Raw genomic sequence first — 25,685 nt, forward strand, 5'->3', positions numbered from 1 at the left:
TTAAAATGTACTATCAGCACCCCGGCATTTGGAGCCTTTTTAAAGTAACGTTTTTTTCGCGGATTATACAGTGATACTGTCGTACAGAAAACACTATTGTCGCTTCTTGTATGGTTTGGTTTTGGTTGTTTATAGTCTTTGGATGTGATAAAACGTCGAGTTGACTCTGCCAACAAATTGGATTAAAATCAAGTGCTGTTAGAAAAGTTGTGGAAATTAAAAAGACCGAGAAATTGATATAATCTATCCGCATAAAAAGCGACACCCGTGTGGCTGCATAAACTAGTTTTTCATATTTTTGCTTTTAAACACCATGTTTTGAAACTCGTGTGGTTATTTCGTAGTTTTTGGCTTGAACAAAAAAATCAAACAACGCCCTTTGATTGGGTTCTGCCAAATCGCACCAGGCGCCAATAAAAATTACCCATTTTCTTGCAGATCCAACCGATCACAAATCGTATCGAATATTATTCCATCCTATAGTTAAGGACATCTAACAATAAACGTTTGAATGAATTTATATGAATTCAATTCCGGTTTCACTGAACCCCGACCGCGACCATTTGTTTAAATGGCCCATCCTGAAATCAAATCCGTGAGGAGCTTATTTGCACTTCTTATCGAAGATTTGTTCCAGTAAACGAAGAGTGTGAGCCCATAAAAATGAATAAACGTAAAAGAACGTATGAACGTGACCTTTATCAGTTATCGGAATGTCCAATGTTATTTGAATCAGACATTGATAGCTTTACATTGTTAGTTGTAGAATATCCAATTGAGGCCTTGAATTAAAAAGCTTCTTTTTGCCTTCCTCGTGTACTAAGTATACGGAAAGACTATATGACAGCTCCAAAACAGAACTTTTGATAGAAGCTTCGGAGACCCATAATGTTGTATACCAGTCGCCTCCGCTCGACGAATTGAGGTGGATGTCTGTATGTATGGGGACACACGCTTTTGGGTACTTAGCTTAATCCGATTTGCTTGCAACAAGTTGCAAACGCAGAATCCAGTCTCGTTGTTGGCTATTGAAGATTGACCGGATCAGCCATGAGTCAATTGAAAAAAATAGCATCAAAATCGAAAAAAATCAGAAAGTGCTGCAATGCAATAATGCAAAAGATGTTCCACATAAATTGCACTTGAGAGAGTCCGATTTTTTGTTATTTATTTATGGTTACTTAAAACTTTTATTAGTGTTACACATTATGGAATGGAAAATATTTCACCATTCAAAATGATATACATTTTATATGCCTTAAATCTCCCACGAGGCCACCAAAAAAATTGTAAGACAATGTACGTCATATATACTACCGGCTGCTTTATCGCTTGGTTTTACATAATCCCATATCAGCGGTTACCACCGATATGAAGTTGTCGCTAGCAAGTGTATTTGGTTTGATAAAGAATGGAAAGAAAGTGGTTTGGCGCCTCTTGCCTTCTCCTATCAGAACAATGGCCCGCGAATCTCGATTGTAACGATGACGATCCAAACAAGAGAAAAGGGAGAAATAAAAATCGCGCGCTGTATCGAACTTTTCTCCAATATTTAATAGTGGTACCTATATTCGTTGTGGAGCAGAACGATGGCTGCCGAGAGGGAAAGGATTGAAGCACCTCACTGACAGCGCCGTTGATAAAGATGATATAGCTACCAATCTATATCGAATTAAGTGAATTGAATTTGGCCTTCGAACTATCAATATTCCGCTGGGAATCGGGCGTTGTCACTTGCCAAAGGTGGAACTGTTTTGTGGTTCAGTTTCGCCGAGATTGACAACATTTGCATAGTTTGATATATCCATCATGGACGGAGAATTCCATGTTTTGTATACCATACGTTTGTTATGAAGTCGTTGAAGGTCATAAATAAGTGATGATCAGTTTCTATAACAATTAACGAGGGAAATGGAGAGATAAACGCTTTTTTACAAATAGCCAAATTGATTCGAATAATCAAGTACTATTCGTCTTCTTCTTCTTCTACATCCCCCACTGGGACATTGCCGCCTCGCAGCTTAGTGTTCATTAAGCACTTCCCTTCCACAGTTATTAATTACGAAGTTTGTAGACCAAGTTACCATCCCTGCATTCGTATAAAATGATGCAAACACGATAATACTCCTATGCCCAGGAAAGAATTTCCAAACCGAAAATTGCCTAGACCGGCACCTGGAACCCAACCCAGGAACCCTCAGCATAGTCTTGCTTTGTAGCCGCGAAGTACTGAAGATTCCAAGTTGAATTATTACGGATGCAACATAGTTGATTCGTCTGTTTAGGAAAAAAATTGTAAGTAGTCACTGAGTAACGGTTGAATTAGATATGTAATTGATCGCATATTCGAATAGCATTTGATGACTTAATCTGCTGACCGAAAACTAGGGTAGTGGCTCAAGTGATTGGCAATTGATACGAAAAAGAAATCTATAAAGTTAGCGGACAGAAGAAAACCAATTCTTGTAAATAAAAGAATGATAATTAGTTCAAGGAAATTGTTATTGATTGGAAATATATTATAGTTTAAGCGTTGTCGAAAATTAATTGACTGCTATATAAATTGTAATTCCCTTCGGAACATTTTTAAAAAGAAGTGACACAAACCAAGTGTCCAATTAAGAAATCGGACCTGCCACAAAATGGCTTTGGATTCAGTTCGTGTTGAGCAAACCAGCTTGGATTACACGGAAACTTCGTGCAGCATCTGTGGTCCTTTAACGCAGGATGAAGAAATGGTAGGGTGTGACTGTTGTTCGGAATGGTTCCATTCTCGTTGTGTTGGCATCGTCGAGCGTAATTTGCCGAAAAGGTGGTTCTGCCCAAGCGAAGCCTGTCAGGAAATGACCAAGGAGTCCCAGAGGAAGCAGACCGTCAAGAAGCATCAGACCCTTAGTCAGAAGGAAGCCGATGAATCTGACAAATCCAGCACTAATGCCTATCTGGTCGCTTCTAGTGTGGAAGCAAAGGTGCGTGCGCTGGAGGATCGGCAAAGGCGGCAGATGGAGAAGCTGGAGGTGGAAATGCAACTGCGGAGAAAAGAGAAGGAGATGCAGCGTGCACTGGAGCGGAAGAAGGCGGAAATGGAGCTTCGAATGTGTGCCGAAGAAGAAGAGGATCAACTTCCAGGGTACCCAAGCAGTCGTCGAAATATGTTGCTGTCGATTCACGAGTGGGAAGTTCAAGAAAAACCAACCAAATGTGTGGAAGTTGACCCGTCATCGTCAACGAGGACATCAAAGAGGAGGACGGGGAGGCCGATAAGGAAGAAGAAACGGATTCGCGGGAGATCAGGAAGCAGGTGGTAAAAGAAAGCCAAGACGGGCTGGGGCTACAGCAGGCTCGACCTACAAAGGCCCAGTTGGCCGCAAGAAATGAACTGACGTATAAACTTCCCAGGGGCGTTTCCCTAACCTCAATCTACCTGTGCACTGGACTTAAATTTAAAGAATTTTCGTACGAAAATGTATAGAATAACTAGATTTCGATTAGTTTAAACGACTCTGATAATTTTATTTTCCATTTGGGCTGTAGAAATATCCAAATTTTCATTTTTTGTATCAGTGCACAGGTAAAAAGTGAGGTTACGCGACGCCACTGAAACTTCCGAAGTCCTCGGGATAACCAGCGCAGTTGCCATTGTTCTACGCGGCCTATAAAGCATCCAACGACGCCTGTGGTTACATGAACCACGAGAACCTGATGAGGCTGCAGGAAGCACTCGAAGGTGATGCCCTCGAGTTGGTATCTGGCCAGCTACTACTGCCGGAGTCAATCCCGAGGGTTATCGAGAAGCTGCGTCGGCACTTCGGTCGCCCGGAGCAACTCCTTGAGAGTCTTCTGGATAAGGTCAACAGACTGGAGTCCCCTTAAGTCGGACAACCTCCGGAGCTTGGTCCCTTTCGGAAACACGGTGGAGCAACTCTGCAACCATCTGGAGACCGCCGACCTACCGCAACACCTCGTAAATCCACTGCTCAAAAAATCTTTGGTCGCTAAGTTGCCGGATCGGGAAACATTGCGGACGCTAACAGACTTTCTTATGGAAATCGTGGATGATGCCTGTGAAGCCAATGTTGATATGGACTTCAAATTGTCGCATTCGGCTCAAGAGAGCCCAGAGTATGAAAAGAGTTCATCAGATAAGAATAGTGTTTGCTGCAACTGCAAACCTGGCTATTTGGGAATTGGAAAGGGAGTGGCGAAACAAAAACCCGAGTGGCAAATCGTAACCGTTTGGAGGAAATTAGCAATGATCCTTAACGATTGTAATGCAACAACAGGAACGCAAATAGAGGTTATTCTTACTGACGGCACAGTACATTATTCATTTATCAATCACTTATGTATGTCTCCTATATTGGAACTTGCCTAATAAATACTGTTCTTGTGTTTTTTTAGATGTAAATACAATGGGGTGGTAGTTTTACATGGGATACTTTATTTTCAGATGGATCTGTCACGTGCCATACCACCTTTCAGATACAATGATATAGATGAAAACAAATTGCATAAGGAATGCAGATATGGAAGCGATTGTTAGAATATTATTTCGGAACGGAGGACATTAACGACCAGAAACGTAAGCGAGCAAAACTCTTGCAGGTGGTCCGCAATTGCAGGCACTGTTCCAGTCACTTCCAAACAGCAAAAGGTTTGCTGTAGTATGTCTTGAACGAGCATATCTTGCGTAACATATGATTACGGCTGCGAGGTGAACCGGCCCAAGGCCGAAAACCTCACTAATAAAGATAATCATAATAATAATGATTACGGCTTATAAACCAAAACCATGATTTTTGATTTTTAGCATAAACGATTGCTTTGTAAATTATTCTTTATGCTAGGTAAAACTCCGTTTTGATATCTCATAAGAAATACATTTATTGCTATTTTGAGTAAACGTCTCATGCACCATTTGCACCATTATGGGTTTTAAGTTTTTGTTTGACGCCACCTACCATGCGTAGTGTTGCTGGTGTGAACGACTTAAAGTTCACTTTTTATTAGCTTCAGGTTATTTTAAAATGTATATTCTTACTAGGTTTTCAATATACAGCATAGCAGAACTGCTCTGGCTAACATATCTAAACGAACCCGATGATATTACTAGCTTTGAGCAAACGGCTTAAAACCAGACGTGTTACCAGTAATGCAAGTAAACGACGCGATTTTTGTTTTAGCCGAAATTTTGTCGATTTCGAATGGTTTTTCAATTATTCTACATTTGCTGTTATAATATAACCATTAAAGTATAGACATAGACGTATGACATATTTTTGGCAATGAAATGAGTTTCTACTTCAATCAATTAATTAAATTAGTCATAGAAAACCTTGAACCTCGTTTTTCTCGGTTCAGCATTGTTGGCTTTTCGGCCTTAATCATATGTTGCTCGAGATACTGTGAAGTACCCTAATATCGCGCACTTAAGGTCTGACAAAGATGAAACTTTCATAGAAAAACATGTAGTGCCTATTTGGGAACATTTGCTATCGCATCCCGTATTATAATGATACTGGGTTCTCAAAAAAATATTACTTGCAAATTTTGCTGCTATATAAAAAAAACTAGTGGTATTAATCTAAGATCATTGTATGTTCCTTATTTCGCGCATAAAAATAGGAAGGTTCCCAATTTGGCGCGAAAATGGTCCTAATTTCGCTCATGTTTGAAATTGAATGTCGTTGTTGGTATGATGAAATATAATCAATTGACCAATAAAGCATTCATCCATTGTTCAAAATATACAGATAACGGTATCAGACATCCATCAGTACCCATTATTTAGTCGGAATGGTATGCCTCTATATTTCGACCCTAGAACTTTGCTTAGATTTTGCATTATCACTTTTAGTTCACACAAGTCATAATTCCTAATATATCGTTTCCTTCTGTAATATGAACCACATGTTAGGAAAAAAAGGTTGGCTGATGTATTATTTTTTTAACTTTCGAGACATCATGTATAAGACTTTCATTCCGCTATCTTTCACATAGGACATCTTCAAATGTGTGTTTTACATAAGACTTCTTCAATATGATATACATTATCAAAAAAGCTGCTATAGTTTTATCACAGACAAAATTCTATCCGTGACTTAAGATTAGTATCATTTTTCACATCGGATTTGAAAGCTATTACAGGCACTAACCTATAAGATTTTTAAGTCCACATAAGTCGATTTCGGTGGTTATCCGCCAGAAAATTAGATGAAAAAGCAAACGCTTCGGGCTCTATTCAGTGTAAAACCACAGACAAATAGACGTAACAGCTTGAACATTTTTCTGAAAAATCCATAGCCCAACTTCTCTACCACCATCTTACGAGCATGTTACACGAAACAATGTTTCGTAAGACATTGTCACTAGAAGGCGCTGGAGTGAAAGGTCAAACACGAAGGATTACGAAGCTAGCACCTCTAGTTGTGAAACGCGCAATCAATCAAATTCAAATTGATCGTTGAAGTGATGGTCGATGGTAATTTCTCTAGTGTTACGTCTGTGGTAAAACTGTCGACTCCTGTGCATCATATTGCTTTTGTTTAGTTTTCTTCTTATTGGCATTACATCCCCACACTGGGAAAGAGACGCCTTAGAGCTTAGTGTTCATTAAGCACTTCCACAGTTATTAACTGCGAGGTTTCTTTTGTTTCGTTAGAATGCTGCAAATGATACTACGTAACAACTATAAACGAAATTAGGCACCGGAATTACCTTCATATGCCTAATTTCGCGCAAAAGCGAAAGTCTAAATAAATACAAAGTAAACCAAATTTTACACTTTTCAATAGTAATGACGAATAAACATATCCAACAGAGCATAATGAATATAAATATTTTCAATAAGTGGCCACTTTTGTACAGTAAAATCATTTGTTTATTTAGGTCATCTTCTTCGTCTTTGTGCTAAGCACAAGCAAATATGGCGGCCAATGGGAGGACCAAATTGAAATAATTTTATTTAGTGTACTAAATCAAGTTCGTTTTTCAAATTCTTTCGTGAAAATCATTCAACAACAATAATATTTTGTAATCCTTCCGATTTTTCAATTTTGGCTGGTACTTAAAAATTGAAAAAAAAAATTCATAATGCGCGAAATTAGGGCACATCACGGTATTATAATGTATCGATTCAAGCTTTTGACGAGTTTTTCCAACCTGGCCGGCAAGATGTCTTGGAGCGCCATATGTAATTTGCGGCGAATGAAACAGCAAGGAGGCGAAAGGTTTGCCGAATTCGTGATCAGAGTAAGACAATGAACGCTAACTTTCACCTACTCAGTGACTGAGTAAAATTGTATTTCTCTCTCTTTCTATCCCACGGAAATTTTACTCTATTTCCGTCAAAGGCAGGACAAATCAAAACTATGAGTAATCCTACTTTTGACGGAAATTGAGTAAAATATCCGTAGGAAAAAAAGAACGGCAATACAATTTTACTCAGTCAAAGAGTAGATGATAGTTAGAGTGTATGCAGAGTTGACAAGTACGAACCTAGCGTTCGTAAAATTCTGACGGATACCATAGTGGAAGGCTACATCTGATGAGTTGCGGAAGCAAATCGTGCAGAAAGATCGTTCAGTGGAAGAAATTGAGGAAATCGGAAAATCGCTAGGGGGAGTTCAGAAGCAGTTAAAAGATTTCGGATCCAATAACATTTAAGCGAAACGACGATATCAGCCAAGTAAACCAAAGGTGGAGTTTCAAACCAAGATCAAGACTCCATAGATGAAGTGCTTCAAATGTGGATTTTTTATCCATACATCAACTGATACAAAAGATATTTTAACTAAAATATCTTTTACTGATACCCGACAACATCGGCAATCATTCCAGCGAAAACTTATTACGCATAAGATGTTGGTGGAGCGGTGGCCAACCTGATAACTGACGAGGCCTAAGAAAAGCTGAAATCTGCTGGAATCGAAGTGATTAGCTGTAAAAAAGGGAGTGATCGGATGCTGAAGAGCTACGCCAATAATATCCCACTTACGGCGCTGGGAACATTTGAAGCTATCGTGAGCGTTGGAGCAAAATCCGTGAAGGCGGAGTTCTTTGTAAACAAAGGATGTCAACGATCTCTTTTGGGTGACGCTACATCCAAACGATGGGAATATTGAAAGTGGGAGTAGATATAGATCAGGTAGCACAGAGTGTGGAACCATTTTCCATGATAACCGGAGTATCCGTACACATCCATTTGGATCCAAATGCCAAGCCAGTTTTTCAACCAATAAGAAGAGAAGAGCTAGGGATATAATTGAAGAAAAGAAGAAGCCGGTGCGTTGGGTTTCTCCGTTAGTGGTTGTTGGAAAGGCAAATGGTGAGCCCAGAACTTGCCTAGATCAGAGAAGGTTGAATGAAGCGGTTCTGAGAGAAAGACACCCGATGCCCGTAATTGATGACTTCTTAGCACGAGTAGGGCCGAATATGATTCGCAGTAAACTGGATGTGAAGGATTCTTTCAAATTTCCTCCGGTATTCGTAATTTGATCTTCTATAAAATCTTGGATCTACATATCTTAGAAAGAAATATATTTTCAATACTTTAGGTCCACATTTTCCAGTCGCATTGTTTATCTAATGGACATTGTTTTACGGTTTTACTGTTACATGTTTTATACACAATCTAATGCTTATCATTTCTGCATTTTTCCAGGTCCATTCTGCACAGCCGTCTCATCCTATATGCGATTAACGAACCCGACGGAACATGTAATCCTGTTCAAAATCAAAACGACCGCTCCCAAAAAGTACTGCGTTCGTCCAAACTGCGGAACGCTGGAGCCGAGGACCACGATCGAAATTGCAAGTAAGCACTAACCAAGTAAAAAAAGAACGCGAAGAAAGAAGTCTTCACCATTTTTTTTGTGTTCTTCTCCAGTTATCCTTCAACCGTTCATTTTCGATGCGGCGGAAAAGAACAAACACAAGTTTATGGTACAGTCGATGATAATGCCCGATAGCGAGGTCAGCATTGAGCAGCTATGGAAGGATGTCAGTCCTGACGATCTGATGGATTCCAAACTGCGGTGCGTGTTCGAATTACCGGCCGATACCAACCAAACGGCACTGGGCGGAGCAGCGATTACGGCCACTAGTACCACCACCACTCAGTCTGCTAACGGTCAGTATTACCAACGGTTGTTTTACGGGGTCAATGGTTTGAGCTGTGTGTTTTTTAGCTACGCCGAACAAGAATGAATCGGGAACTCAGGTGGTAGATTCGCAACATGTCAGCAGCGCTAGCAACGAAGAAGACAGTGATGCGTTGATCCTGGAAGTAAAGAAACTGCGGGAATCTGAATGTTCACTACGTCACGAAAATCTTTTGTTGAAGGTAAGTTAAAAATAAGATCGAGTGAGATATTCTCTCGACTTCGCGGATAGTATGAGGTTTTGTGGAAGTCACATAGAAAATATGTTTTAAATAATGGCTTCCAGTATGTGCTGAACCATGTTGCCCTATTGTAGGTTCATGTTAGAATGCTTAATTTTCGATCAAATTTATTACACGTTTTATAGTTGTATTTCATTTCCTTGTTGAGGCTACGTCACCACGAGCTCCTGGGTCTGCCGGTGCTGCGATGTCCTGCTGGATTCCAATCCAGCGCTTGCTTGCAGATTTCGTATGCGCTCTGTCGTAATGTTTGGCCGACCCACCTTTATTTACGTTCTAGAATTTCTTTCAATATCGGTTTTTGATGGCATCGTCGATGAAGCTCAGCATTCGAGATCCAATGGTGAGACCACCAGGCCCGAATTATTAAACGTAGACATCGGTTGATAAATACTTGTAGTTTCTACGTAATCTCTGTTGATACACAAGTCTCACTGGGGTATAACAACACAGATTTTACGTTTGAGTTGAATATTTACCTATTCGAAATTTGGTGTGTTGACTAATGTGATTGGTTCTCCATACATTTCGTAAACTCGCAAAAGCAGCCCTAGCATTCTTGATTTATTGCTCCTATGTCTGTGCTCCCGCCGCTGAATCAAAGCAATGCGTAATCGAAGGTGATGGTTAGATACGATGTCAGCGCTGCGCTTTATTCCAGACATCAAGAAGGCTCCGTCTCCATTTTCGGCTGATGCAGATTTGGTCGATTTGATTTTCAGTTTGTCCATCACGAGAGACCCACGTGACCACGTGTACTGCTCGAGGAGAAAGAGCGGTCCTCCAATCACCTTGTCGTTAATGCCACATAGTTCTGCGCACAGCTCAGTATTGTTGGAGCCGATCTTCGCATTGAAGTCGCTCATGTAGATCTTGATGTCACCTTTCGAAACTTTATCCACGACGGCATTTAGTTCACTGTAGAAATTCTTCTTGTCCTGTAACTCGGCAACATCGGCGCATAACATTGGATTATCGTGAGATTCCTTACCCGCGTTCTAAATCTGGCAGTGATTACCTATTCTCCCATTTAATGGTTCACACATGATGAGCACCGCCTGTGCATGGGCGCTAAACAGGAAACCTTACCATGCCATACTCTACCAAAATTACCCTCATATCGAGTGACAATAAGGTAATCTCGCTGTGTGGCTCCTAGTGTATCATGTTTGGAGTTCAAAAAACTTATTCTAGGTGAAAAATGGAGAAGCCCGTATGGCATAATGCCGTTTGGCCTAACGAGTTCATAAATGCCGGTACTTTTATGGCAGTCCCATATTGGTTTTTCGTACTGGAATAATAGTCGATAAAGCTCCAAAACGCATTTTCTATGAGAAACTTTTTTTGTTCCTCATCCGTGAAACGATTTAGATCAATGCTAGACCAACATTTGAAAAGGGCGTAACAGCCAAAATTTATTCCATCTGATTCTTCGTCTACATATAAAGCTTTATATGTAGACGAAGAATCAGAAGGAATAAATTTTGGCTGTTACGCCCTTTTCAAATGTTGGTCTAGATTGGACAAATAATTATACTTAGAGCTAATAGCTTATGTATTTACCTACCTAATGGGACTAGTATACGGGAACATTCGATATATGGGACAATGATGGTTCAGAATTTTTTCGAGTCATTCATGGAGTTAACTCAAACGTGGCCAAAGCCAAAGTGGGACTAATATGCGAGTATCGCCTGTAAAGGATTTTCAATAGGGAACAGGAATGATCTTCTTGATGTGCCTGTTAGTGTCCAAGCTGTGACTTTTTGGGCCATAATAATTAGGGTCAAGTCGCTGGGCTATTTCTTCCGTATCATCCACATAATAGGAACGCATACAGTCATTCCTCTTGTCATCGTCGTGTAAAAACCAAACAAAGATAATATACGCAGACGAAAGGTGGTACCACAGTTTTGATGTGCCGAACGTGTTTAGCTTATTACCCGCTGTACGAAGAGATAGCATCCACATCTATTGAGCAAACTCATCAGTCATCTTCTTCTTCTTCTTCTTCTTATTGGCATTACATCCCCACACTGGGACAGAGCCGCCCCGCAGCTTAGTGTTCACTTAAGCACTTCCACAGTTATTAACTGCGAGGTTTCTAAGCCAAGTTACCATTTTTGCATTCGTATAGCATGAGGCTAACACGATGATATTTTTATGCCCAGGGAAGTCGAGACAATTTCCAAACCCATAATGCTGGGTAGACACCTTTACATGGTGTGTTACGGGATAAGATCTACCACGGTTACATTGCCAGCTACAGGCAAATCCTGACCCAACGAATACCTTCCTCATTATCCAACTCCGTGGTATTTATGAGGGTGTCGCTAAGTCGGTGGCCTCTCGTTAAGTAAGTACGACGAAGATGGGCGTGGCCAGGAGTAGTAATCCTCATGCTTTTGTTATTTTTGTTTAAGACTGGAATCAAGGACCACTCCCCTTCTTGATTTCTGATAGCATTCTAGATAAGGATCTCAAAAGTAAAACATGAGTATCACTAGTGTCCAATCTACGAATTACACCGTAACAATGCTAATGCTAATGCTAAAGGGAAGTCGAGACAATTTCCAATCCGAAAATTGCCTAGACCGGCACCGGGAATCGAACCCAGCCACCCTCAGCATTTATTTATTTATTTATTTAAGGCCTACTCTGCCGGTACTTTCATATCAGTCCCATATTGGTTTTTCGCATACTGAGATAATAGCAGATGAAGTTTCAGAACGCATTTTCAATGCAAAACTTTAAAAAAATCTAATAAATTCCAATATTTTGCTATTTGGTTCAAATTTTGCAGAGTAATTTTTCATTAAATGAGTTAATGTAAAACCTCGTGCAAAACGATTCAGATCAATGAAAAAATAATCGAATTTTGAGCAATCAGCTTATGGAAATTCTTAATGGGACTGGTATGCGGGTACATTCAAATTGGGACAAGGTTAGTTTGGTATTTTTTCACATTTCTCCCGAACAAAGTCTCATTTTTTATCATGTTATGAGGAAGTATGGAAAAGTTGAATACTATTCACGGAGTTAACTCGAAAGTGACGAAACCCGAAATGGGACTGATATGTGAGTAGCGGCAGTACATCAACAAACTACTTATGTCCTAATGATGGTAATAAAAAAAATATAAGTATACATATCGTCAAAAACTTGAAAATGGACACAAACACTAAAACAGCTATCTAATGCGATGTGAAAAATTCTTTGAATCTTCGACGCAGCGTCTGACAAGGCAGGTTGAAGTCGAATATTGTAGAAACCCTGTTGAATATACGCTGTAATCCTTCAATACTACCGTTCATACTGTAGTTAGTCCGACGAAATGGCATTCTTAACATAGCGTTATTGCGAAGTGTTCTCGGCTGTACGTTAATATTAATCTGTTCCAAAATGTCACTACAATCTATTCGGCCTTGCAAAATGTCTGCAACAAGTACAGCTCGAGCGGTGTTACGGCGTTCTCTTAGCGGCTCCAGATCGATAAGCCGACAGCGGCTTTCATAACTTGGCAGGCGTAATGGATCTCTCCACGGTAGCCAGAGCAAATCATAGGAAGCGTCGTTGCACGGACTCAATTCGTTCGGCACCGTTCGTATAATTGGGATTCCAAACGGCGGAGCAATACTCCAGTATCGACCGCACCAGTGAGCAAAACAAAGACTTTAGACAGTAAATGTCAGAAAATTCTTTACCCATCCTAAAGATGAAGCCCAGGGTTTTGGAAGCCTTACCTACAAGGTATGAGATATGCATTTTGTACGTCAGCTGGGAATCCAAAATTACGCCCCCAAGTCTTTGACATGACTCAGACGTTCTATGCTGGTATTCAAAAGCGTGTAGTCGAATCTAACGGGATTTTTAATCCGAGAAAAAGTGACCATCGAGCATTTTGCCGGATTGACTATCATACGGTTGACGTTGCACCAATTGGCAAAGGATTCTAACTGACCTTGAAGGAAATAGCAATCATCGATGGATTGGATTTGCAAGAACATTTTCAGGTCTTCAGCATACGATAGGTGGGGAACTTGCTTTGTAGCCGCGCTTCTCACCTTACGGCTAATGAGGACCCCAGTCTAATCGAATTGATGAAAATAACATCCAGTATTTTGACCACATTGGTTGTTTGCAGCCACTGGGTATTAATTTAACTCGCTATTAACACTCGCTCATGTGTCCTGTCCCAAGCACCCCTGGAGATACATATGACCAATGTACACTGGGATAGCTGCGGTTTGTATTTGGCTCTTTCTGGCTTTAGGATTTATCAAATCATTTGTTTATTTGTGTATATTATCATTGACCACACAAAAAAATCCACAAAAAATCAGGTGCACCTGGGCCCATCGTCGACGGAGCAAAGTATTCGAGATTCAGTTGTGAGGTCACCAGGCCCGAATTATAAAACATAGACATCATCAGTTGGTGAATATGCTTGCAGGTTCTTCGTGATGTCTGCTGATACACAACAAGTCTTACTGGCGTATAACAACACAGATTTCATGTTAGAGTTGAATATTCGAAATTTGGTGCTTTGACTAATCTGATTGGATCTCTCGTGAACTCGCAAAAGCAGCCCCAACCTTTTTGGTCCATGCTCCTATGTTGATCTTGGTTCCACCGTCCGATGCTAACTGGCTGCCAAGATATTAAAATTTTTCCACCTTCTCCACTGCTTGCCAGGTTTCCGTAAAGTTGGAGGGTTGGTACGTGTTGACATCCAAAGATTTGGTCTTGTTGACGTTCATGGTAAGACTCGACGTATAGGAGCGTTCAGTCAGGTCGTTCAGCTTACTCTGCGTATCAGAGCACCTTTGCGCTAGTAGAGCAATATCATCAGCCAAATTGAAGTTGCTTAGGTGCTCCACAGTAAAAGGCTGCCAAAGCAACCCACGGTTTGTTACCCGGTACTGGTTTGGTCAATCGCACCCACCATGATATGGTATAGATAAAGAACCGTTTAATTGTTGTGTGTGTTGTGTTTTGCTGGATAATATTTCATTTCCTGACTGTTTCTCGATTCTCGATTAATTATAAATTTTACTCTAATATTCCGTGAAGAGCCGTCAATAGAAACTAGTTTCAAATCTCGAACTGTTTCTTCTTCTTCTTCAATGGCTCTACATTTCAACTGGAACTTGGCCAGCTGTTCAACTTAGTATTCTATTAGCATTTCCGCAGTTATTAATTGAAAGCTTTTCAATGCCCGCCATTGCATGAGTATGTATCTTGTGTGGCAAGTGCAATGGATACACTATGCCCAGGGTGTCGAGAAAGTTTCCAACCCGAAAACAGACCGGACCGGACCGAGAATCGAACTCGCCAGTTTTCTCTTTTTCTGCCAAATAACGAGTGGCCACTAAATAACGGGAATTTCAATTCTTCAATACTTTTCTAGGAGAACACTAATGCTTTCAGAGAAATATTACCTTATGTGAATGAATCCTTAATATTCACTAAATTGTTGCCCATACACTTTTACCGTGATGTGCCCTAATTTCGCGCGCGCCCTAACTTCGCGCATTATAAAATCATTTATTTTTTTCAATTTTTAGGTACCAGTCAAAATTGAAAAATTTGGAGGATCACAAAATATCATTGTTGTTGAATGTTTTTCACGAAAAAAATTGAAAAACAAACTTGGTTTAGTACACCAAATAAAATTATTTCAATTTGATCCTCCCATCGACCGCCATATTTGCTTGTGCTTAGCACAGCGACGAAGAACATGACCCAAGTAAACAAATGATTTTACTGTACAAAACTGGCTACTTTTTGGAAATATTTGTATCCATTATGCTCTGTTGGATATGTTTATTCGTCATTACAATTGAAAAGTGTAAAATTTTATGTATTTTGTGTTTATTTAGACTTTCGCTTTGTGAACGAAATTAGGTATATGAGAGTAATTATGGTGCCTAATTTCGTTTATTGTTGTTGCGTAGTTTCATTTGTAACATTCTATTGAAACAAAAGCAATATAATTCACAGGACAGTTTTACACTGAATAGAACCCGAAAAGTTCATTCCCATACGCTTTTTATCTAATTTTCAGGCGGATAACCACCGACATGTTGACTTGAAAAATCTTATAGATCAGTGCCTGCAATAGCTATCAAATCCGATGTGCAAAATGATGCTAAAATGTGCGATGTTTAAAATGATGCTAAACTTAAGATAAAACTACAGCAGCTTTTTCGATAATGCATATAATATTGAAGATGTCTTGAATAAAACACATATTTGAAGATGTCCTATGTAAGAGATAGCGGAATTTAAGACTTCCTTTCATGACGTCTCGAAAATTAAAACCTTTTTTTACACCAGCTAAACATTGCTCATACAATGCCTTTTTTCTTAAAATATGGTTTATATTTCAGAAGCAAACGATATTTTAGGAGTTATGACTTGTGTCAACTAAAATGCATGAAGTAAAATCTAAGCAAAGCTCCAGGGTCGAAATATAGGCACATACCATTTCGACTAAAGAATGGGTACTGACGGCTGTCTGATACCGTTATCTGCATATTTTGAACAATGGATGCATGCTTCTATTGGTTAATTGATTATATTTTATCAAACCAATAACGATATTCAATTCCAAACATGAGCGAAGTTAGGAACACTTTTGCGCGAAATTAGGAACTATCCTATTTTCTTGCGCGAAATAAGGAGCATACAACTGTCTCGGATTCATACTCCAATTTTTTTGAATAGCAGCAAAATTTGCAAGTAACATTTTTTTGAGAACCTAGAATCCTTCTACTACGTGATGCAGTAGCAAATGTTTCCAAATGGCCACTACATGTTTTTTTAATGAACGTTTTAACTTTGTCAGATCTTAAGTGCGCGAAATTAGGGTACTTCACGGTACTCCAATATGTTCAGTAGAGAGTCCCAGCCTAGTATGGGGAGAAAAAAAAGTCATCGTATTCTACGGGGCACCCCCCAGGAGTTTGCCTTTGGGTAAGAAAATCATTCTCTGAAAATTTCAGCATGATCGGTTAATGCATAACCTGGCGCAATTGATTTGAAGTTAATATGGGGGTTTTAGCCGAAATATATGGGAAAATACACCTCTGTTACTATTTCGTACAGGAAACTCGATGGAGAGGCCCGATTGAGCCCAGATTTGCAGGAAATTAAGCTAACAATGCTAACAAATGCCCATGAACAATTCGACATAAAATTCTACTATTACTAAATAAACTTTAAATGAGTTTTTGGCTGATTTATTTGGAGTTGGGTTGAGCACTTTGAAATTCATTAATTGTCATGAAAACATACGCATGCAATCAAAGGTGCCTGCGATGCGTGATTTCGCGCGCTTTGAAACATAAGTAACGGGACGCGCGCCACAACACATATCGCAGCTACCTTCGATTACATGCGCTTGTTTTCAAGGCAATTAATGAATTTCAAAGTGCTCAACCAAACTCCAAATAATTCAGCTAAAAACTAATTTAAAGTTTATTTAATCATAGTAGAATTTTATGTCGAATTGTTCATGGGCATGTTAACTTCATTTCCTGCAAATCTGGGCTCAATCGGGCTTTGCCATCCAATTTCCTGTACGAAATAGTAACAGAGGTGTATTTTCCCATATATTTCGGCTGAAACCCCCATATTAACTTCAAATCAATTGCGCCAGCTTATGCAATAACCGATCAGGCTGAAATTTTCAGAGAATGAATTTCATACCCAAAGGCAAAATCCTGGGGGTGCCCCATAGAATCTGACGACTTTTTGTATCCTGGGCCAGTATAAATTGTTCAGTTGTTCACAACATGCCGTCGACGCAGGAAGTATTGCAAAGCGCATTGTTCAATTCTTTCAATCGACCAAAGATTGAGCATGAGCATGAGCATGAGCATTATGACCGCACAATTCGTAGTTGCTACTCCGTGATTGACTAGAACTTGCGAAATTGTACAGAGAACACAATAAATGGGGCTTGGGACTAGCTACCCATTCTCAATGTACACGTTTCGGGAGCTCAAATATCTAAAGTCAATAACGGCGCCGGCCACGTCCTTACGGTCATATAGGAAGGGGAGGATTGTTAGTCCGACTCTCGTTGCTACTAGAGACCGAGAACACCTCTGCATCTCCACGATTGTCTTGGGATAGGATATCGTTTTAGTTACAAAGGATAATTTATCTGGATTCACTTCGGTAAGTGATGCGATCTATGGGATGGGAAATAACACTCTCGCTGTCTGAAACTTTCACTTTCTGATTTATTCACTCACCCGCGCAAAGCAGAACAAAATTACGACGACCGGCCGATCGTTTTGCCTTCCGCACAAAGCAAAACTAAACTTCGACGACCGGCTGATCCGCTTACTGGAGAAACACGACCGGATAAGAAACAAACTAACACTTTCTGATTTATTTACTCACCCGCACAAAGCAAAACTAAACTTTGACGAACGGTCAATTAACTAACTAATTAACTTTACTACCGGCCGCGCAATGCAAAACACAAAATTTCGTCAAATCGCGCGATCGTTCGGCCGTTCGAAACAAGAGCCAACACGCACTGATCTAATTAACTTTACTACCGGCCGCGCAATGCAAATCTCAAAATTTCGGCAAATCGCGCGATCGTACGGCCGTCCGAAACAAGAGCCAACACGCACTGAACTAATTAACTTTATTACCGGCCGCGCAATGCAAATCTCAAAATTTCGGCAAATCGCGCGATCGTACGGCCGTCCGAAACAAGAGCCAACACGCACTGAACTAATTAACTTTACTACCGGCCGCGCAATGCAAAACACAAAATTTCGGCAAATCGCGCGATCGTTCGGCCGTTCGAAACAAGAGCCAACACGCACTCATTCTTTCAATCGACCAAAGATTGTGGGAAAAGTATCCGGTGGACAATTTTAAGCGTGAAAGTGATTCGAAAACTGTTAAAAGATTTTTGGTTTACTCTGAGCTTCATTGTATACAAAGATGATTGGAAAGCCAAAGACACGAAGCAACTAATCAATAGGATCAGAAGCAGCATCCAAAAATGGCATCCGTCCAGCGGTTATGTGATACCAGCAAGATTAAGTTATGCCGCACGGCGGACCACGTACTAAATGCTATTATTCCTTAATCTAAGTTTGAAGATTCCCGTAACACGGTAGATCACTATGACGTAGTGTGATACTGTGTAAGATATACCAAACAGAGCCCTAGCTTAATCCATTTTTCTAGCTAGGGCAAAAAGTTGTGGCAATTAAAACATCAGTCTCAGTAATAAAACTTTATTAATGTTAGTTGAAAGACTCGAATTCCTCTTGTTTGAGGCTAAACTGTATGCAGCGGAAGTAACTACCGGTACTCGGTCCTAGGCTGAACTGACTGCTGAAAAAATCGAGTTAGGGGTTTAAATACGTACTAACTCTTCATGAACTAGTGAACAATGGTAGTGAGAGGAACACACGGAAGTTCTTATTACTGAACACATTTTCTGGCTTAAAATGGCCTTAACCCTCTCTTTCCCACGACTTTTTTCAAAGATTTCAATAGGAAGGAATCATCTATGAAAAAAAATGGTAGAACAAAGGTTATTTGGCATAGCTTAAATTAGAAAAACGAAAAAAAAGTTTCTGATTGTAAATCAATAGTTACTTGATTGTTTTGAATAGTTTCACTATTTTTACTCAAAATTGATGATACTTGCAGTCTAATAAAACCATAAAGTTGTGTCAAATACTGCTTTTTGCTGTTGAAATAAATCGATGAATGTTGGAAGGTGCAAAACTTGATGGAGCTCTACAGCTACCATGGGAAGGAAAGGGTTAAAGACAAACAGTGGCGTAGCCAAAAAATTGTTCGGGGGTGGGGGCGTTTCAGAACATTTTTTTTTAATTTGAGAGGGTTTGAAAAATTATTTCTTTAAAAAATTCTTATGGTCGATTTGATTTTCACTTTGTCCATCACGAGAGACCCACGTGACTTTGTGCACTGGTCAATGGGGAAAGATCGATTCTTCAGTCACGATGTCCTTATTGCCACAGAATTTTGCAAACAGCTTACCAAGACCAAGACGTCCTACGACCAGTGTTGGTAAAATCATGCTCAAATCTCAATAATCAAAACCTTATGCGCGAGCTAACTGGCTAGGAGAGCATCGCGTTTGAGTTTTTCACGCAGAATCGCATCGTTTCGCTCAATCGTCGAAAAATGATTCCTCTCCAAAAAGCGTCAAAACACAGTCGAAGCGTATTTTATGTTTACGCATAGATTTATTATACATTGTTTTTAACAAAGAAAGTTAATTCGATTTTGAAAACGTACTTTGGTACTTTGATGAGTTTCTGTCATCATTCCGCAAGAACCATTCGCCATCAGCAAAAGGTGAGCCCAATGTGCTAGTACAAGATAAGCAAAAGGAGGAGGGCAAAATCGAGCATATTGTTAGTGCACTTCAATTAGAAATGACGACATTAAAGCAAAGTATTGCAAACCTACAGCAATCGATTGGCAGTGGTTGTCAACCGCTTCATAACAGGATAGCAAAACCGTTCACTTCTGCGCCTCAAAGAAATTCAAATCGCTTAGACTGGTCATCAAATTCAAATGATTCGTGTCAGCTGTTGAGAGGATCAAATGTAGAAAATATTTTCGTCGGCATAGGATATTCTTTACCAAAGTGGCTAAACATGTTTCTGCCGATGCGATGCGCGAAATGGTAGCCAATGCTTGGCAATCAACGGAGCAACTTGAAGTTGTGAAGCTAGTCTCGCGCTGGAGTAATTTGGAGGATCTGCGATATGTATCGTTCAAAGTTGGTGTAAACTGGAAGGACAAGGAAAAGGCATTGGCAAAATCAACGTGGCGAACGGGATTAATGTTCAGGGAATTTGTGAACCGTGAGTTTAGTTATTGGGAGCCGTAAAAAACGAATGCTTTAATATTTTTGATAGTTTTTTTTACTTTAGTTGACTGTTCTTGTAGTTTGTTCTTTATCCTTAAATTATTACATGCTCGTTATTCTGAGTGAATGAGAATTATTTGTATTAGATTAAGTAAACAATCATTAGGGCAACCTTTGCCTGTTGATTGAGATCAAATAAACAAATATGGCTATCACTTCTGCCTCATACGCAGGCGGTCGTGGGTTCAATCCCATTCCTCCTACCAGCACGAGGTGAACCGGCCAAGGGCCAATAATAATAAATTCCTCCTACTTCCTACCTTTTTATATATTTCTCATGTTCTAGCAATCGCTAGATCTGGAAATGGGCTTTCATACCGTTTCCATCTTCTATCCTATACCTACAACTTGACTAGTCAAAATAATTTTCTTATCAAAACTGTTTCGGTATCCAATTAACAGGGCTGGTAGCGAGTCACTTTTTAGTGACTTGGTCACTATTTTGAGCCTAGTCACTAAAAAGTCACTATTTGCATCCAAAAGTCACTAAAGTCACTATTTTTCATAAAATGGTCACTAAAGTCACTATTTTCGCATCGTTTCGCCGTTTGTAAAAAAGTTTGAGTTTGAGAAACTGCACAAAAAAAAGCTCCAAGTGAATTGTGGAAATCACCAGGTTGCTTGCAATTCATGTAAACTATGATCTTCTTCTCCATGAATAAAGGTTGTTAAATACGAAGTGTTGAGAATAAAATTGAGGAGTACTGGAACCAGGCTTTTAAATTAAAAAACGGCTGTGCGTAAATACCCTAAGATGACTGAAATTCAGGATTTAATAATAGTTTCGAAAACAAAAAATGAAAAGCAAGATATGTCAGAAGTAATTCTGCACTGAGGAAACTTAGTCGAGTCAAGTACGAGACACTGAAGACGACCACACAGTTGTGGTCGAAATACGTATCTGAAAAGATATCGAAAACTAAATAGTGGAATTAAATGGAGAGTACTTAATTCGTCTTAGACGGTTGAGCAAAATGTTGTTGAGAAGGAACTCCACGTTTGAAGTCTATGCTTACCCAAGCCATGCCTTACACAAGCCATTATTGAATGCATTATAAGGGTAAACACTTCACTTGTGGTCATTTTTCATCGTTTTTGAATATCCATTTTTGTCACGTCATTTTTGACATAATTCCGAGATATGTCTTAGTTTCTTCTTGATTAGCCCCTCTACGACGAACCAAACAGCATGAAACGATGCCATCATTTTTCGATTTTTTTTGTTAGGAATTAGGTTTTATATTTGTGATGTACACGAATAATTACTCGATAATTATACGTCTTAACTTATGTTTTATTCGACTATCAATGTTACAACGTTATACATCATGTTTCTTCTCACTCAACTCTCTGCACGAGGGGTGCATCAATGCTAACTCGATTCACACATCGTTACACCCCCCTTGTAAGACTTTTATTATTTCAAAACTTATACCGTATTATAACATCATGGAATCCTTTAGTATGCAACATCTGTAACATAAATTTTAAGGTTAATGATCTACTTTTTGAAAATTCTGCCTTCCGAATCTCTGAGCCGCCAGAAACCTCTATCGAAACCACTAACGACTAAATCTTCATCACTGTCCCTTGAAATGTTTGGTTCAAAGTCACCATCAGATGCCTCAAAGAATTCAGAACCGTCAGATTCATTTTGCTCTCCCCTAAGGTTTTCATCTAAGTGCAAACTCTCTAGGCTATTCGAAAGGTCCGCTATATCGTTTTCCGTGGGACCCGTGTTCTCCACAGTACGTGAGTTTCCTGCGTGCAAAACAGAAATATTTGGGTCGTTGTGATACAACGTTCGGACGGAGGTGTCTTGCATGTGTCCATGGGACACGCCTTCCCACATTCGCTTTACTGGAACGAATGCTGAATTTCCGACAATACTGCGACGATTACTGCTGTCAACATGCCTTTCGTTTTCCTTTTCCAATGTCTCAGTGGTTGGCCGAGTGTCTCGTCTCATTTGATCCAAATGACGTTTGATCATTCTTCCGTTTGCAGTTAACTCCACCCTGTAGTTCCGTTGTCCTAAAACATTGCGCACTATTGCAGAAGTCCAAGCTGGTTTATTTGGATCCTTGTAGTCTCTTACAATTACCTTATCGCCAACGACGAAAGTTGTATTCCTTGTACCTCCGTAATTCTTTATTTGAGATTTCTGTTGTCTCAGGATGTTTCGGGTAATATAAGCTTTCGTTATTTTGTCGTTTGATAACTGTCGTGGATTGAATCGATCTAGCGATGATTTTATGTCTCGCCCCAACATCGCTTCGACAGGAGCTACTTGTGTTGTACAGTGTGTTGCTTTGCGATAGCCCATCAAAAAATTGGCCACGATACCTCGCACATCATTTCTACTCGTCGAAAGACTCTTAATCAAAGCAGCTTTAAACGTTTTGACCATATTCTCAGCTTCGCCATTAGTTGAAGGGTGCCCCGGACTAGTCAGCGTCTGCTTGATGCCATTAGCCGCTAGAAATGTTTTTACTACACCTGATACAAACTGGGTTCCATTGTCGCTTACCATTTCGTCGAACAAACCGAACCGCGCGATACATTCCATTAACTTTTCTAAGACAAAATCTGATGTGCTACTTTTTGTTGGAAATACTTCAGCCTATTGGAGAATGCATCAATAATAATAAGATAACTCCAACCATGCACAGGTCCTGCAAAATCTACGTGCACACGACTCCATACATTTGATGGAGGTTCCCATGGAATCAATGGCGCCTTGGGTGGTGATTGGTTATGTAAGACACATGCTGAGCAGCTTTTGATTAGCATCTCGATATCGCCATCAATGTTGGGCCACCACACATTTGCTCTTGCGATGCTTTTGGTCTTGACTATACCCAAATGAGAACTATGAATCTGGTTCAAAACTTTACTTCTTGCGGCATCAGGTACAACGACCCTATGCCCTCGCATAACAATGCCACCTGCCAAAGACAATTCGTCAATGAACCTGCAGTAAGGCCCCGCCTTCAGCGTTTCTCTATCTGTCTGTCCTTTCAGATACTGCATAATGTTCTGTAAGTGTACATCATTTTCAGAAACCACTTTCAATTCCTCCAACGATAGTAAACCACATTCTTCTCGATTAATAAAATTCAAATACGAATCTTCTTCTTTCCATAGCTTCCATGACTCCGTAGGGAAACGCGACGGAAAATCAGCCACATTCATTTTGGATTTGACATGTCCAATCTCGTAGTTAAATCCAGACAAAAATGCGCCCACCTTTGCATTCGACTGGCTGCGATCGTTGGAATGCCTTTGCGAGGATGAAATAAACTCAGCAAGGGTTTGTGATCCGTTCTAATTGTGAACTTATTCCCCACCAAATACAAGAAGTACTTGTTCACTCCATACATGATTGCCAGTGCCTCGCGGTCGATTACACTGTAGTTGACCTCCGCAGCATGTAAAATCCGGGATGCAAAAGCAACTGGTCGTTCGATTCCGTTTATTTCCTGGCATAAGACAGCGGAGACTCCTACATTAGAGGCGTCACACGTAAGGATTAGTTTCGCTGTCGGGTCAAAGTGCGCCAAAGTGACATCACGACAAATTTCCGCTTTCACTCGATTGAAAGCAATCCTGCACTCTTCGCTCCACTTAAACTTTATTTCCTTTTCAATAATTTATAGATCGGACTCATCATCGTAGCTAAATTATCCACGAACTTAGCATAGTAGTTGACTAAACCAGCAAACGCCCTGACTTCACTAACATTCTTCGGCTCCGGTGCGTCTCGTATCGCTCGGATACGTTCGTCCGTTTTCTTCAGCCCATTCTCATTTATCACATATCCCAGAAAATTAACATCATTTTTGAAGAACTGGCACTTTTGTCTATTCAGTTTCAAACCCGCTTTATCGAGCACTTCGAACACTTTTTCGAGCCTTTCCAAATGCTCCTCATCATTATCTCCCGTAATCACCGCGTCATCCAAAAAGTTTTGTACTCCGGGAATACCACAGAAAAGTTTCTCAAGTTCCCGTTGTACGATACCGGAAGCCGGTTTAACACCAAACGGTAACCGGTTCATCTTGTAAACCCCTTTCACGGTTGAAATTGCACACAGTTCTTTTGAAGATTCAGACAATTCAAACTGATTGTAAGCTTTCGACAGATCAAGCTTGGAAAATTTTTTTCCTCCGTTAAGTTTTGCAAAGATTTCGTCCGCCGTTGGAAGTGGATGCTTTACATCCTTGATATGCTTGTTGACCGTCACTTTATAGTCTCCACAAAGCCTTAATCCTCCTCCTGGCTTGAGAACTGGTACCAACGGGGTACCCCATGGAGAACTATCACATTTCGTAATAATGCCAGACTGTTCCATGTCATCCAATTCCTTCACCATCTTCTCATGGAACTTAAACGGAACCTGTCGAGGTTTCTTGAAAATCGGACTTGCCTCTGGTTCTATTTCAAGGGTAATAGTTTCATACTTATACTTCCCCAACTCATCGGCAAAAAGGCCTTTGTACTTCTCCAACAATTCCATCAGTTTTCGTTCAGTACCTGACATTATTTTGTTTATTAGTGCCAAACGAATTCCGAAGGCTTTCATGAAATTCTTCCCTAGTAAGGGAGGACCAGCTTCTTGCACTATTACTACCAACACTGTTTTGGAAATCCCCTTATACTCAATCACTGGTTTGATAGCCCCTAGCACATTCAATTTTTCTCCCGAATAGAGCATTAGCTTCAAAGACGTGTCCTCTAGCCTATAACTACTCAAAGCACTTTGGTACAAAGATTCAGGAAAAACACACACTCCTGCCCCTGAATCTATTTCAATGTTATATGTCTGATTCGCTATTCTCACTTCTACCTTAAATTCTTCTTCTTCTTTAGAACTTATTTTGTTCACAAGAACAATTGACTCACTGATATAATTTTGTTCCAACTGGATTTCCGACTCACTATCGGGATCGTTTTCCTGGTTTACGTGACTGGTGGTTGGCATATAAAATGCTTGCTGTTTGCCGCAGGCCGCTTGCAGATGACCCTTTTTATTGCATACCCTGCATGTTAGACTCCGATAGCGACAGTCCTTTCGCTGGTGGCCCATTTTGTTGCACACTAAGCACCTTTTTGATCCGCCATCAAAACGTTTGTCCGTTCGCTGAGGTTCCTTTTATCCATATTCCGTTGCTTGCTTCCCCGGGTGTCGTACTCCTCTGGTATAATTAACGCTTGCATACGTATCCAGCTCGTATTTCAATGCTATTTCCTAAGCCTTGTCCAACGATAGCTTCTCGTCTTCTTCGCAGACCCGATCGAAAGCCTTTCCGCTCAAACCATCTATAAATTTGT

At 40.1% G+C, this 25,685-nt stretch overlaps 1 protein-coding gene across 2 annotated transcripts in view; it reads left to right on the plus strand.

Moving 5' to 3' along the window:
* Positions 1–25,685, plus strand: part of LOC134205845 (vesicle-associated membrane protein/synaptobrevin-binding protein) — a 64,121-nt gene that overhangs the window by 30,137 nt on the left and 8,299 nt on the right. For both annotated transcript variants that reach the window (XM_062681470.1, XM_062681472.1), the window contains exons 2-4: positions 8,663–8,815; positions 8,888–9,130; positions 9,189–9,343. In XM_062681470.1, coding sequence (XP_062537454.1) covers positions 8,663–8,815; positions 8,888–9,130; positions 9,189–9,343 — 551 coding nt within the window. The remainder of the gene's footprint in view (positions 1–8,662; positions 8,816–8,887; positions 9,131–9,188; positions 9,344–25,685) is intronic.

This window comes from Armigeres subalbatus, chromosome 1, assembly GCF_024139115.2.
Source record: "Armigeres subalbatus isolate Guangzhou_Male chromosome 1, GZ_Asu_2, whole genome shotgun sequence".
NCBI classification, from domain to species: domain Eukaryota; kingdom Metazoa; phylum Arthropoda; class Insecta; order Diptera; family Culicidae; genus Armigeres; species Armigeres subalbatus.